The 15,026-nt window shown below is 43.4% G+C and overlaps 1 protein-coding gene across 1 annotated transcript in view; it reads left to right on the forward strand.

Moving 5' to 3' along the window:
• The window catches only part of LOC119395535 (uncharacterized), a 96,292-nt gene that overhangs the window by 57,714 nt on the left and 23,552 nt on the right, over positions 1 to 15,026 (forward strand). The window contains exons 6-9 of the mRNA XM_049417289.1: positions 107 to 175; positions 230 to 317; positions 494 to 645; positions 1,753 to 1,854. Of these exons, the coding sequence (XP_049273246.1) occupies positions 107 to 175; positions 230 to 317; positions 494 to 645; positions 1,753 to 1,854 (411 nt within the window). The remainder of the gene's footprint in view (positions 1 to 106; positions 176 to 229; positions 318 to 493; positions 646 to 1,752; positions 1,855 to 15,026) is intronic.

Consider the following 15,026-nt stretch of genomic DNA (forward strand, 5'->3'; position numbering starts at 1 on the left):
ACCATCTTCCCTTAACTTCTGTCTTGTTCGAACGCTTCGCAAAGTCATTATGAAAGAAAGCATGCGTCGCTGCTTCACGTTAGCCTCATGGTATTTTTTTTTTCAGTCATCTCTGGAGTGTGTATACGGAATATCTAACACAGTTGGCGTTGCCGTTGGAACTGCTCTCATTGAGGTACGAATAGCTTTCGGTTTTAACTACGACTTGACGGAAGCTCTCCTATTTCAGTGGTGGCCAGACGCTATACCGTTCTTTATTTCCGGTGGTATCATGTTCCTTGGTGCACCGTTTATACTGCTACGGTCTCCGGCCAAATGTGAGTCTGCTTCCTTGATTTCCCGTGGGTACAATAATTCCTCAGGAAGAGCCTTTTCCTCCTGGCTTTGTTAACACGGCTTTCCTCCTCAGAGTTTTGCAGTTGCATATGCAGGACCGTTTCCATTCTACGTACGCGCAGGCACTGCAATAAACTTTGGTCCTATTTCTTTCAAGCAATCCAAGTTGCGAGAGACCAACCGGACCAAAATGCCGTCCGCCTCGCATTGAATGCTCCAATGATTATCAGCATCGCAAATGTCGGAATCTCTATATCAGCCCTTGGATTTCATGACGGAACATTAGAATTTCATCTCAAGGAAGGGGAGGTAAGGCGTTGTCATATAGTATATAACAATCGTTGACGCTATGATCTACGTATGATAATTTCTTCGTTCGAAATGTTGGCTGTATTGATAGTTAGGTCAGCTGCGAGGCTGAAGGAAGGAAATAAGGTTGGCCATTTCTTATACCGGCTCGCTACCCTCTTCTCAGGAAAAAGGGAAAGGGTATAAGGGATAATGAAATGAAGCATTGCCAAAAATAAGAAAAAAGCAAAGAAAAAGGAAGGAAAGGAGAAATGAACACTACTTAAATGCTGTCTCCAAGCCCACATGTCTTTTAGAAGAGCAGCAACGCGTTCAACTCTGCGAAGATATCCTCTCTGGATAAGCACCTGACGCTTGAGTTTCATTGAATGCTTTCTGAGAAAGAGTGCAATGAAATTAATCTAGTAGTAGTAGTAGTAGTAGTAGTAGTAGTAGTAGTAGTAGTAGTAATAATAATAATAATAATAATAATAATAATAATAATAATAACAATAATAATAATAATAATAATAATAATAATAATAATAATAATAATAATGAAGATGAACTACAAAGGAGCAATTGTAATTTATCTGCTTGACAGTTTTCATTGCAGTGTACATGTGATGGGAAACAGCTTGCCTTCGTTTAATTCTTGGTTACAACTGTATTCCGGGAAACTAGCACAACTAAACATAGGGTTAAACTAATGACACTGCAAGCTAGGTGCAGCCGGAAAAAGGAAACGTGCAATGGAAAAGTGGTTGGCTGTTGCTTACATTGCCTGTCGCTCACGCAGTCGTTAAAATATACTGAATAAGAGGCTGGGTCCGAGCTAGTTGTGTGTCGTCCGAGCGCTCTGTGTGTCGTCTTCTTGTTCCCGTCTTTGTGCGCTTAACGGTTTCATAATGTTAAAATATAATAACAGAAGAAAAGAGATCTTAATTGTAAACCGTTTCATTACACTAGCGGCTAGCCCTAGAAAACGCTGTATGCTCTTTCTCTGTGCCGTACCCGTGCCTCATTTCTGCTAACAGAACTATTTGCTAGTATCAGCCTTTCGTACTTTTTCTGTGTTTGCTCCCATCAGCTTTCAAGGTAAATTTTACGTGCTCTATGTTTTGACAGTTCCGGCTTCCTGATATAGAAGTTGTGGCGGTGTTCTCTGCTCTCTACATCTCTTACTCGCTCGGATCTCTCTTCTGGGGATACCTATTTACGTACAAGCTGGTAAGGGTCGTTCTGTTTGCAGCAAGGTTAAGTTCAAATCGGAAGAAATAAGAGCACCTTGGCATTAAAGAGACACTAAAGAGCAAAACGATTTTTCTCGCATTATTAAAGCAGTCTTCCACGATACCAAAAACACCACGCTTGCTGCGAGAAGACGCTTAATAAGCGAGAAAACGCGCAAAAAGAAAATACAGGTGGCGACGCCACCTTGGAATTCCCGCACCATTTGCCGTGACGTCACATATTTTTGACGGAGCCTGCTTGGGCCTACGTAGTTCCTAATCGGTTAAATCAAAGTACATTGTCCTCTGAGGGGGCCAGAGACTTTACATAACGAGTTTGTGGAAATTTTGTCGAGCCAGTGGCGCTAAAATACGTTAAATGCTCTTTGAAATCTCTTACGTCACGAATTACAAAGTTCGGCGTGAAATTTAAAAATGAAACGTTGAACTTGGTTTTCTCCTCTAATAATAAACCAATGGTGGTGAAATAAACTACACAAGAGTTCTCCGAGCACGCTTTATCAATCTAAACCAATTCATTGTTTCTCTTTAGTGTCCCTTTAAGACTATTGAACTGAGAATAGTGAATGATATGATGTGATTGAAAATAGAATACAGGACTAGACATTTTTCCAAATGCCCGAAGGAGCTGTTATCTTATTTTATTCTATCAAGAAAGCATGCTGCTGTTAAAAATCACGAAAACTACCTACCTCACTTTGTATAAATTGTGCTGTGTTATTCTGGACAAACACGTTTTCATAACATTCGCACGATTGAGGACTGAATGCACTGAAGTTCGAAATGAACGAATGATTGTCACGTACAACGTACACGCTGCGACATATTAGTTTAAACACCATCGAAATAATCATTCATACTGACGTTTGTATTTGCCCTAATAATAACAGTCCATGCCTCTGCAATTATCGAACTGTAGCATCAACACGGCGGCTTTATGGATTAGCCATTCGACTTAAATGCAACAATTTTTCCGCTACACCAAATGGTTATGCCTTTATGTCAACATCCGTGGGCTTGTGCATGGACGCTATGTCTATGAAATGTGGTTGCACAATAAAAACGACCAAGCAAGACTTCAAGATTGAATAGTTTAAGATTTTCAGATTATGAGCCACCGAACAGTGGTATATTATTATGGCAGTTCGCTGCACCCTAGGAAAGTGCCTTTATGCGAATGTTGCAAGAGCATCTGGTTTTCTCTTAAGATTTTTATTTGTGATTGCTTAGCAAAGCTTCCATTTGGGCTAGTTGGTACGGCATAGCAATATAGATGCGCTGAGTGAAGCACAAACGAGAAACGTAACAAGGGACAGGACAGGACGTTTCTCGTTTGTGCTTCACTCAGCGCATCTACATTGCTATGTGATTGCTTAGTTGGTTTCCTCACTGTTTCTGCTTTTGAGGTGGCTGTGAAGAAGAGTATTCTCGTGTCTTCCTATAGGAACAAGAAGACGTTTCGGTACTGATCGGATTTTTGATAATGGCCGTCTCATTCCTCTTCGTCGGTCCCGCTCCATTCCTGCCAATACCACCGTAAGTTCCTGTTTGAACTTCACCAGACCGTGCGGTGTGCACTTACTTGTCAGAGATACCTTGAAGTTCTTTGTGAAAAGGAAATATATGTGAGCCCATATTGTTAGCAAGGGAGATGGAGAATAGGAGGCCAAATTTAAGTGCTACCAATATTTAAAAATCTGCAGTACGACCACTATCACTTTAGCATGGTTTAGCTTGGCTTTTATGAGTGCGGCAGCTTAATGTTTACTAGAGCTCTTTCCTGTTTGACATTGCTATTAGAAGTAACTAACATGTTCTGTCACTCTGACCAGACATGCCTGTCAGTATTAAAAGTGCTCGATCGCCTCTTCTTAATGTCATTTTTGAAGCAGATGCATAGTTTCAGAGTACAACTGATCCTGATGAAATAGAAAAAAATTATTGCCGCAAATGATAGCCCAGTGGTAAAAATAATTTCAAAATTTCACAACGATTAAAACGTGCGGCGTTTTGTCGAGCTTCCCGGTAAAGCCCCTCTTCCCTTTCCTGGGCCTTGCGGCGCCATCTCTCAGACGTTGGGAAAGTTGCGCGTGTAAAACCGTGCCCTCCGAGAACACCGATAAGGCGCTTCCAATATCCGCAAACTGGTGGCACTACATTGCGACGTGGAACTCAGATGCAGCACATACGATCGGCAATCCTCGGTGGCAGCGTGCAGAGGCAGGCGGCCAAAAGCGTCTTGCTTCACTAAATGCTACAGTAACTAACAGTTCTATGCGCAACACATTTCGTGAACGCTATCGTTAAGTGAGTGCGAATAAAAAAAAGGAGGCAGGGACTTGTCTCTTCTGTTCACCTGAGCTAAATACTTCGCTTTGCGGTTTTTATCATGGCACTTTTTGTAGTTTTTCTTTGAATGTTTGCATATTTAGCCAATACATCCTCTTTTCTACACATATCTACAGGTACCTCTGGATTGTTTATCTTACCCAAGCCGCAATAGGTTTCGGTGGCGCTGCTGTGATAGTAGCCAGTTTCAGCCTGGCGTTAAAGAAAGCCATGTAAGTCACACCAGCGTCATGATAATAACTACACTTTTGCTTATACGAGCGAATAGCTTGTATTCCTTTTTGCTACATCCGCTTAATGGAGCAATTATTTAATAAGCGAGTTTTAGCGATATGGCAGCAAGCAAGGGGTCAAACAGAAGCTCTTTTGTGTGTCCCCTTGTCGCTGCACTTAAGGAAGGAAAACGGGAGAGAGGAAAGACAGGGATGTTAACCAGTTTGGCATAACCGGTATGCTACCCTGTACAGGGGGAAGGGATGGGGGAGATCGAAAGAAGAGTAAAGATAGAGAGAAAGATAGGGGAACACCTTAAGTGTGTATTGGCAACAATGCCGTCCGAACTTCAACGTTTTAAGAGCGGAACTCTTTAAGCTTTTCGTCACGCCGGGTAGTGCGAACAGTAATTGTCACCGTCATCAACCGGTACGTGCTCGCTTCGTCCTCTTCAACTTCTGCTTCTCCCCCAAAACACGTGCACCGATTTCTCCGGCGTGCCCTGTAATAACCCTGATGGGCGAGAGGAGAGAACGAGTACAGAGAGAAAGAAAGAACGATGTAAAGAAAGAGAAAATTATGGCGAAAAAAAGTTGTGATGAGCCGGCGGGACTCGAACCCGTGTACCCGCGATCCAACAGCAAGCGTCCTAACCGCTCGGCTTTGCAGGCACGCTAGCAGAGCATAGCATAGGCTTTTATAGTATAATATAATATAGCAAGGTGGCGGGCAAGGGAAGTGAGGGTGAGGAGGGGAGAGAGTAAAGCATAGCACAGAGAGAAAGAGAAATAGAGAAACAAAAAGGAAGCAATGAATAGAGAGACAGAAAGAAAGAGGGGCAAGAAGGAAAAAGGTGGAAAGAGCGAGAAAGAAAAAGAAATACATAGAGTGAGAAAGAAAGAAATAGAAATAAATCAGAGACAAAAAAAGACATATACAAAGCAGAGAGATGACGGAAAAAGAAAGAAAGAGAGGAAGAAAGAAACAGAAAAATAAAGAGAAACAAAGAAGGTCGCCCAGCTCCGCGCTCCCTCCAGGCTTGGCACCACGAGTGCGAAGCATTACGTAATAACTAGAGTCACGAGACAAAAATCACGTAACATCCAGTCACGTGACTAAAACCACGTAACACCCACGTGACTAAAATCACGTAACATGACGTAACTAGCCACATGACTAGAGTCATGCAACATCATGTAACTACTCGGGTGACAAAAAATCACGTAAGATCACGCAACACCCAGTCACGTGACTAAAACCACGTAACGTTCAGTCACGCGACTAAAATCACAGAACATCGCGTAATAGCTAGTCACGTGACAAGTCCCCGCCATGAACCACGTAACAGCTAGTCATGTGACTAAAATTACAACATCACGTAACAGGTAGTCACGTGACATGTCTAGCAAAGTCTAGGCACACTTGGTACTACTAGCAAAAACGTATCCTCTCAGCAAAGGCTTGGAAATATTAGTAAAACTTAGCTAGGTCGAACACTCGCTCCGCTGATGGTTCCAGCCTTGCGCCATTAGTGCAAGCTGCGCATTTTTTTCAAGTGAGAAAACCGAAAACATATTGAGCGCTTACAAACAGGGACGTAAGGGAGACGACAACACAATGCACTACGTCCCTGTTTGTAAGCGCTCAATATGTTTTCGGGTTCCATTTACCAACACGCCCCAAAAATGGCAATGAGAAAACCCATTGAAAAAGAAATTACGAAGAATCACAAAAAAGAACCAGATCGCGTGGTTCCCATCGCACTATTCAGGAAAGTAATTAAGCGAAGATACACTGCACTGTTTGTCCTTGCAGACAGGTTTAAACTTGGTATGTCTCCTAAACAACGCTTATTAAAATGATATAACAGGGCGGTGCCCTCTGGCTACATGCTCGAAACGTTCAGTGAAAAAGAAAGTGTTTTCCAATGATAGCCAGCGATGCCATAAAAGTAGGAGTTATTTGTTCCAACATTTGTGATAGAGACTCCGAAATCGTTAATATTGGTCTTTAAGATGTGATGTAGTTCTGTCATTGCCTCTTTCATTTATCAAGTCTTCTCTTTATTTCATCACTCATTTTGTCCATATTTTCATTCATTCTCTGTGTTACGCATCGTTTGTTTATTTTTTTTTTCTGCAGTCGTGCAGTCGCGCGTAAAAACCTTTGCTAGTGTTTCCGATCACTCCGATGGGCATTCCAATGGGCTACTTGCGGGTCACTGTTATCTCAAGAAAATTCTCGTGTTTTCTCCGAAGCGCAGTATTCTACCGATATAAAAGTCACATGGTGTCTTATGCATCACTCTAAGGCCACTCGAAGGCGAAAGCAATCATCTTCTTTTACTTCTTTTTCTTCTGAGACCTATTGTACTGATCGTCCCCTGAGGGTTTCTGCACCTCACGCGGTGTTGCAATTTTTAGTTTTAGAAAGTGGGCCATGTATAGGAAAAATTTTGCTCGGTCTTACAGAGATAATAATAATAATGTTTATCTTTTATTTTCTTGGCTACACTCGACACGAAAGTGAAAGAGGATTTCCAAACAATATGTGGACCTACGCCACTGTTTGTGGTTTTCTCTTCGGTGCGATTACTCTCGGGTAAGCTTCCCTTGTTCCTAAATATGACAGTGGGTTACAAAGCAACGTCACTATGGAGCCTTGACTGTTCGTCAACAGATCGTCAGTAGCACCACTGCTGAGCAAAGTATGCTACAGAAAACATACGCTACGAGAATGCATCGCTCGTCATGCTTGCGGCTTTGGTCGTTTGTGTAAGTATCGCATTCTCATGACGTTATACACTGTCACCAGCATGTATATTGAACGGGAAGGTTCTATGCGATCCTAATTGGTGCTTAATACAAGAAAATGCAGTAATGTGTCAAAAACCTAAACAGTGATAATTAGTTGTGCATGAAATATTTAGTATAACAGATTTTTAGAGTAGAAGTTGAAAGATGGCATAACCATTCTTTATGATTAGTTGACTGTCATGTATATCATAACTGATAATACATTGTGTTAATACTTCAAGTTGTAGATTTTGGGACATGAAATAAGTTCTCTGTATTTCGCGCTCAATACCTCCAAAAGCTGCTTCACCGAGATCATTAACGCACCAGTGGCGAGTAAAGCAAATGCGAGGCACTGAAAAGATGCCGCCGAAGTTATCTGTAGTTATCTAATATTTCCGTAATATCCTTTTGCCATGCTGTATGGCCCTCAGATTCCATGGCTCACAACAATGCTTAATTGTAGTTATTTTTCGAAAGAAAAAAGTTTTAGGCTGTAGACACACCTATATAGGTGAATTCATGTTCAAGCTTACATAAATTTTACGGTTTTTATGTTGTATTGTTCGACTTATAGATGTTCTTTGATTTACGAAAGCTAGCATGTGCGATATAAATTGATTTCACAACATTTTGCGAAATCATAACTGCGAATAAAAACTGCAGTAGTACCAAACTGCATGTCTGTACCATGTTGCGTGGCAGCAAACACACTGTACGTGGCACGACGGTGTATGGAATATTTATCTCTATTTGCCATTGACACTCCTTAGTCTGTAAAGTGTAGGACGATTTTTCGTTTTTAATGAAGTTATAACACAGTGTTCAAAATTTTCTCTACAAAGTATTGCATAGGTCGTTTCACACCACAAGTTCGCTATATATTGTAATTATAGTCTGTTAACACATGCAAGCCCACCAATGTCGTAGATAAAAGGAGTTCAACTCCCCCCCCCCCCCCCCCGATATGTCTACATTTTGTATATGTATATATACGCGCACACAAACACACGAACCTACATAAAGTGGAGTCGGACCCCCCCTGCCTGCAGAAAAAAATCTCTGGCTACGCTCCTGAAGCCCTCTGTGGTAGCTTAACATGCATGATGTGACGCTGCTATCAAGCGTGCGGGCTCGATTTCTTGCTGCGGCGAACACATTTCGATGGGAGCAGAATGCCAGAACACCCGTGTACTTAGAGTTGCGAAGTGGGCTTCTTGGTAAGTCATGACGAATTTTGGTTGCAGCGCGAACTTGGCACAGGGACACGAGAAGGAAGACGACACACGCAGCGCTGCGTGTGTCGTCTTCCTTCTTGTGTCCCTGTGCCAAATTCGCGCTGCAACCAAAATTCATGTACTTAGGTTTGGGCGCATGTTAAAGAACTCCAGGCGGAAAAAATTAATTTAGAGTTGCCCACTACGGCATGCCTCAGAATCATATCGTGGTTTGAGCACACAAAACCCTAGCAATTATTATTTTTAGCACATGTACGAACACCTCTCTCCTCGCAGGTTATCATGAACTTAGGATCGTGCATCAAAAACTCGAAGCGGAAGCGGACTATTCTTCGCGACACGACGGAGGATGGAACGTACAACAGCAGAGATGACCCTTGACTCTCCCGTGCCTTCCTAGACATTATGTTCTCTCTTTGATATTCGACTTCATACAAGGTTCTTTGGTCATTATTACACCTATGTGATTGCACATTCCTTATCTCTACGTTTCTTAAGTCAATAAGTTTTATTTAAGTTGACCGTTCATTTGCGATGTACACATGCTAAGGGAAGTTCCGGCTAATATCTTTTAGGCCGTTCCAGATGCTAAGTTTTTTTCTTCTTTGTTGAAGCAAAAGGAAATAACACTAGACCTTTGCGGAACACGCCACACAATAACAGCATAAGGCGGCGGAGCGATCTCCTAGCAACCGGTGGTAAACTGTTCAACGTCGCGTACCGCAAGTACTGAACATGGAAGGTTGACATTTAATGTGCATTGATCTATCAAAATACAGTCAGGTGAGCTTAGGGATCAAAATGACGTTGCAGAGAACGTGCAATGTGGCACAACGAATGGTCTGTTCTTGGCAAACGAATGTCATGGCTGTCTGGGGACTGCTGCCAAGCATACGAAAGCGAATTCGCTAGCCAGGGTCATGGTGACGATGAAGCGCGGCTGAACACTTTGTAACGGGTAGACTGGCCAGTACTCACCTGCAACAAAATCGGCATTGCGCGATACCTGGTGCGATACTAAGCTACTGCAAAACAGTGTGTGCAACTGCGCAACTGCACGGAAGACTCCTCGCGCAATATGAAGTCGACGATGACGATGTTGATGAATCGCGGCTGAACACATTGTAATGAGGGGGCGGGCCACCAGTGAGGAAGCTCACATGGCCTCAAATCTGGTGCTATATTACGCAACTGGGACGTAGCGTATGCGGCTAGGTAGCCGGACGTGTGACTCCTCTCATGACAGGGCGCCTTTCAATTAAGAGTTTCTTTTCAGGTAGGATTGCAAATGCTGGCGTAGCTTGGTGGCAGAAAGGCTGTGTCACACATGTGGTACCCTGTTGCATATCCCAGGTGTAAGCGGGCCAGTTTTCTCTCATCCCCGGTGATAGCTGCGACAAACACTGGCAGCGGCGGCGGGCGACATCGGCGACAATAACTGCTATTGGGCTGATCCCATCACAAATCATACGGTAAAATTTGGGTTTGATATTTCCGCAGGAGAGAACCAACAACGTTAGATGGGCGAGCATTCAAATATATGATGAGCCTTATAAAGAAGCATTTTCCCCCTATTATGGAGCTTACATATTTATAACGTGTGTTAGACCACGCCCGTTGTGACGTTTCTGGCTGGCAAGATCTCCAACCCACATTAGAAAACAAAGAAGTCAACAGGCGTACGAGTGTCACGTATGCGGGCGTAACAATTTCACACCCAACTTTTAGAAACTCCAGCTTAAAAAAAAAAAAAGAAAATCCGGCAGATCCCATGCATTGTGTGAATCAATTCATTGCAAAGCAGCCAGCGAGTAGCGGCTTATGCTGCCATATTTATTTATTTATTTGTTTATTTATTTATTTATTTATTTGTTTGTTTGTTTGTTTGTTTGTTTATTTATTTATATATTTATGTATTTATATATTTATGTATTTATATATATTTATGTAACAATATATTTATGTATTTATTTATTTTTGCTTTGGTCCTAGCGTTGCGAGTTCGATCAATGTCTTAGTGTAAATTTAGCAGTGTGCAGGTTTTGGGCTTACGGGCACGTTGACTCCATTGGCACCGAAATGGTAGCTAACCGTCCAGCGTAACGTCAGCACTCACTTTACAGCAAAGACGTCAGTTTTCTCGAAAGGAATTGCGTGCTATGTTGTGGTGATGTGCATGTCAGAAATAGCGATCGTTAGCGTATTCCTTCGGTGTTGTGCAACGCTTGGCTATAGCTTGCTGACTCATAAGAGTGCATATGTATTGCTTATTACATTTTTATGAAAGCTGATAGCGGACAGTGCAACCACAATTGTCGTTGCCGTGACATCACGCCTGTATAGGGTCTTTTTCATAAGCGATTTCAAGCACTATGCGGTAGAATACTTGACTGCCACGCACAAAGCCTGGTTTCGATTGCGGCTCGGATCGTGGTCCTTATTATTTGCGTCCATCGGAATTTTTCGCTCAGCGACAATGCCGCCGACGGCAGTACCAGATTTTTGACACGGGCTCTTTGACGCTATCGCGTTACGATTTGCAGTGTCTATTCTCGCCGTTTCTCGGTTGACGTAAGCAGTGAATCAATCACCTGTGACGCACACCCGCAATACACGGGCAGTGGTGTGCGGGTATGCGCCACACGTCACTGTGAGAAAGGGTTTCATGACGTACGCGACAGGCATGTCGTGCTATTCATGTCATGACCTGTCAGTCAGGTTCATACATCATACCCCCTATATGCCACTTTTGGTACAACTCAGTAAAGCAGGCGACCATGAGCGCCCAGGTGTAAGTGGATAGATAGATAGATAGATAGATAGATAGATAGATAGATAGATAGATAGATAGATAGATAGATAGATAGATAGATAGATAGATAGATAGATAGATAGATAGATAGATAGATAGATAGATAGATAGATAGATAGATAGATAGATAGATAGATAGATAGATAGATAGATAGATAGATAGATAGATAGATACGCTCAAAGTGCATTTTGTTCGCTAAGAAATGCTTCGCATTTAAAAATATTGAAGAAGTCAGAACAGCAGCAGTGAAATAACGCTGTGGTCCATTTAGAGGTTGCTTCGTTATCAAGGAAACATTGGAAGCTGCATTTGTTTTCGTGTAATTGAGCGCTATAATGGAGTCACAAGATCCACTCGCAGCACATCAAGCGTATTGCGCATAAGCCTAGTACAAAATCAGGCCCAGATGGAGACATTCTTCGTCGCTGAAACATGGTCATAGTGATGTGTACCGCTAGGCAACCATGACACCTTGCCACACTACCGAGTGTTGACGGATTAGTCGTATTAGTAATATTCATGCTGCAGAAAAAACTAATGTTTTTAAGATGATTAGGACAGGAAAACTATAGATTCGTTTGATCAACATCCGGCACGGTGGTCCAGTGGTTAGGGTGCTCGACTGCTGCCCTGACGGCCGCGGGAGGGAATCCCGGCCGCGGCGACCGCATTTCGATGGAGGCGAAATGCTAGAGGACCGGAGCTTAGGTTAGGTGCACGCTAAAGACACCCAGATGGTAAAAATTACTAAAGCCCCCACTACGACGTCCCTCATAATCATATCGTGGTTTGGGAGCTTAAAACTCCAAAAATTATTATCGTTTGATCTACATTACTTTTTTCACCTTGACGACAACATGATTTTTATAAAAGAAAAACTACTATAAGTTTTGTACAGAACTTTTTGTAACTATTCTTACGCAGTTTACCCAGCAAGAAGAACTGCATAAATGAAAGTTATAACAAAGAGTTTAAGTGGTCTGAAATTGGTCTCACGATCAACTTACAGTGCGCTCCAATCAGTCCCGAATGATACTTACAACTAAAAGTGGGGAAACGCTCGCTCGAATTTTTCATCGCTGTAATAGTTTCATGCTCTTTTTTTTTACTTTTTTCCAACATTGGTCGCTTCGACACCGCACGTTTCTTTCAACAATACAGCTGCATTTCCGGCCGAATAAAAGGACGACGTAAATCCAGTGAGCAGCATGTGCCCATTGCATGTCCGGCGTGCAAGTTCGATGTTCGTTCTCTGCAGGTGTTTCTTGCGCTATTATGCACGAACATCGTACCGCTTTGACCTGGATAATAAGTAAATGGTTTCGATTAACTAAATGCTTATTTCATTGTTATTTTCTCTTTGTTCTTTCCGATTCTATGTCTTTCCTGCCCCTCTCCATTTTAGAGGAAGTGTCTTACTCCCCTTTTTTGTGTGTGTGGTTTCTGTACTTCAGTGTTCGATTACCCCGCGAGAATTATCAAATAAAAATCGACCACGACCGCGTTAGATGTGAGTCCCGGTACCTGGGCACATTGTAAGAGCAGCTTATCAAGTACTTGGATGTTCTGCTTTGAAGGATATTTATTCATTGTAGCGCAATGTCCATAGTCAAAACAATAGCAACGGTGCTGTCGATCATGTGCCCTTTATCTCTACCAGAAGGTGAGATATGATACTTTTTGATGCGCATTAAGCGAATCAGCTAACTTATAGTACTGAAGCATAATGTACCATGACGCAATATGTACTCTATAAATTGCAACGGGGCCTCATGATGTCTCTTCGAAGGATACCTAGATATTCGAAGGGGTATAGCAATACTGAAAAAAAAAATGTTGTGATGACTCGTCACACCGAGAAGCGGGCACATCTATTACGCGACTACGGTCTGTCGCCGGCGATGCACCAAAGCCCCAAAACCCTTCCACGCGAACCACGTGCAAAACTACCTCGACTCTTCCACTCAAGGCAAGCGTTGTCGGGTCTAAGGATAAAGACGCTTCTGTGTGCTAACAATGGAGCTGAAGCTTCGTTCCTGCCACACAACCCAAACGCAGCCGGTATAAGAACAATGCTTTTACAGCAATGGAGTTGACGCTGGCATGAACTGCAAAGCTACATGCACATGATGAACACAGAGTCCGAAGTAAGGGAACCTCATCGGTACCTCATAAATTGACGGACGAAAACGAACAAGTTGTGAGCATGGTAGCGCCCTAATGAGTGCTATTCGTGTGCTGTGAGCAAGATGCAGACATCGATAGTCTAAGCGTGTTGTAACTATTGGACACCATCATCACGCCAGTTCTCGCAGCCTTCAGAAATCTGTTGCTTGAGAACATTAGCACCATACACCATGCTTCACCGTCAAGATTCCGGGGCATGGGACCGCACATACAGTTGCCTAAATCACCGAATGCGCTGCTCTAATTTCAGCGACGGGACTGACTCATCGTCTGTGATGTCATGCGCGAAACTGCCGTTACGTCGACGGCAACAGTCATTCTTTCTCCTCTCCTCCTCCCTCAAATATTATTCCCATACCCCCTTCCCCAGTGGGAGTAGCCTACCGCGCTCGGCGTGGTCCCTGCCTTTCTTTATCCTCATTCTCTCTTTATCAGATGCCGCTGTACACGTAAACTGGCACCTGTACTTACAAAAGAGGACACCGTCGGCACAATTTGACAGGTCGGGCCGCATCGATGAAGGCGAAATGCAACAACACCCGCCCGTGCACTTAGATTTGAGTGCACTTCATGAACCCCATGTAGTCGAAACTGACCGGAGAGTCACTAAAATGTGTCATAATCACATCGCGCATTGACACGCGAAACATCTATCTATCTATCTATCTATCTATCTATGCATCTATCTATCTATCTATATATCTATTATCATCTATCTATCTATTATCTACTATCTATCTATCTATATCGATCTATCTATCTGTCGGTCTGTCTGTCTGTCTGTCTGTCTGTCTGTCTGTCTGTCTGGTTGTAGCATCTTTTTGAGGTCGTGCAACGTGCGCGTGACAGACTGTACGTTAAGAGCGGCGAGCGTGCGGTGATGTTGTCGTTGTAACACGAATGAAGGTGGTAGCCCGGGTCCAAGACAATTTTGGGAGTCCTGTTTGCTAGACGGGTCAGTCGCCGACAGACTGTATCGATAGAGCGGCGACATGTCGGAACTGAAGTCACCTTTTGCGTTGGTGAGGTATAGGCCGTCTCAGTGACCAGTTCAGGGATGGCGCTTATCGTATCGAAGGACTACCTGGGAGGAGAGGAAAAACTTTATTGACCAAGGGGTTTGGGCACGTACGTCCCGGGTTCCCCGCACGACCCCAACTGTGCTATGCGTTCATGAGTTCATGCAGTTCCATGACGTGGGCGGCCGGTCAGTGGCGCTCGTATGTGGCCTTTGTGACTAATATAGTTATGGCGTTTGCTGCGCAAGGGGGAAACTGTGCCTCTTACACGAGGTATTTTTTCTGGCGTTTGTCGTGCTTGTAGTTGTTCGCAGTCCACGGCATTATTTAATCTATGAGGGCGAGGTAGTTCATGTGCTTTGTCCTGGCTGGAACGACCAATGCATATCGCGGACGTTGCAAATTCAAGTCACAGTCGCAAGAGGTTGCCGTATTCGTAACGCTCTATATACCACCAAGGTGCCCACGTTTCCATAACGAGCCGTCGCTACGCCGAGGTTGGCCGGGATCATGTACGGCTGCGATGCTCAGGTAA

Source organism: Rhipicephalus sanguineus, chromosome 6 (genome assembly GCF_013339695.2).
Source record: "Rhipicephalus sanguineus isolate Rsan-2018 chromosome 6, BIME_Rsan_1.4, whole genome shotgun sequence".
NCBI lineage: Eukaryota > Metazoa > Arthropoda > Arachnida > Ixodida > Ixodidae > Rhipicephalus > Rhipicephalus sanguineus.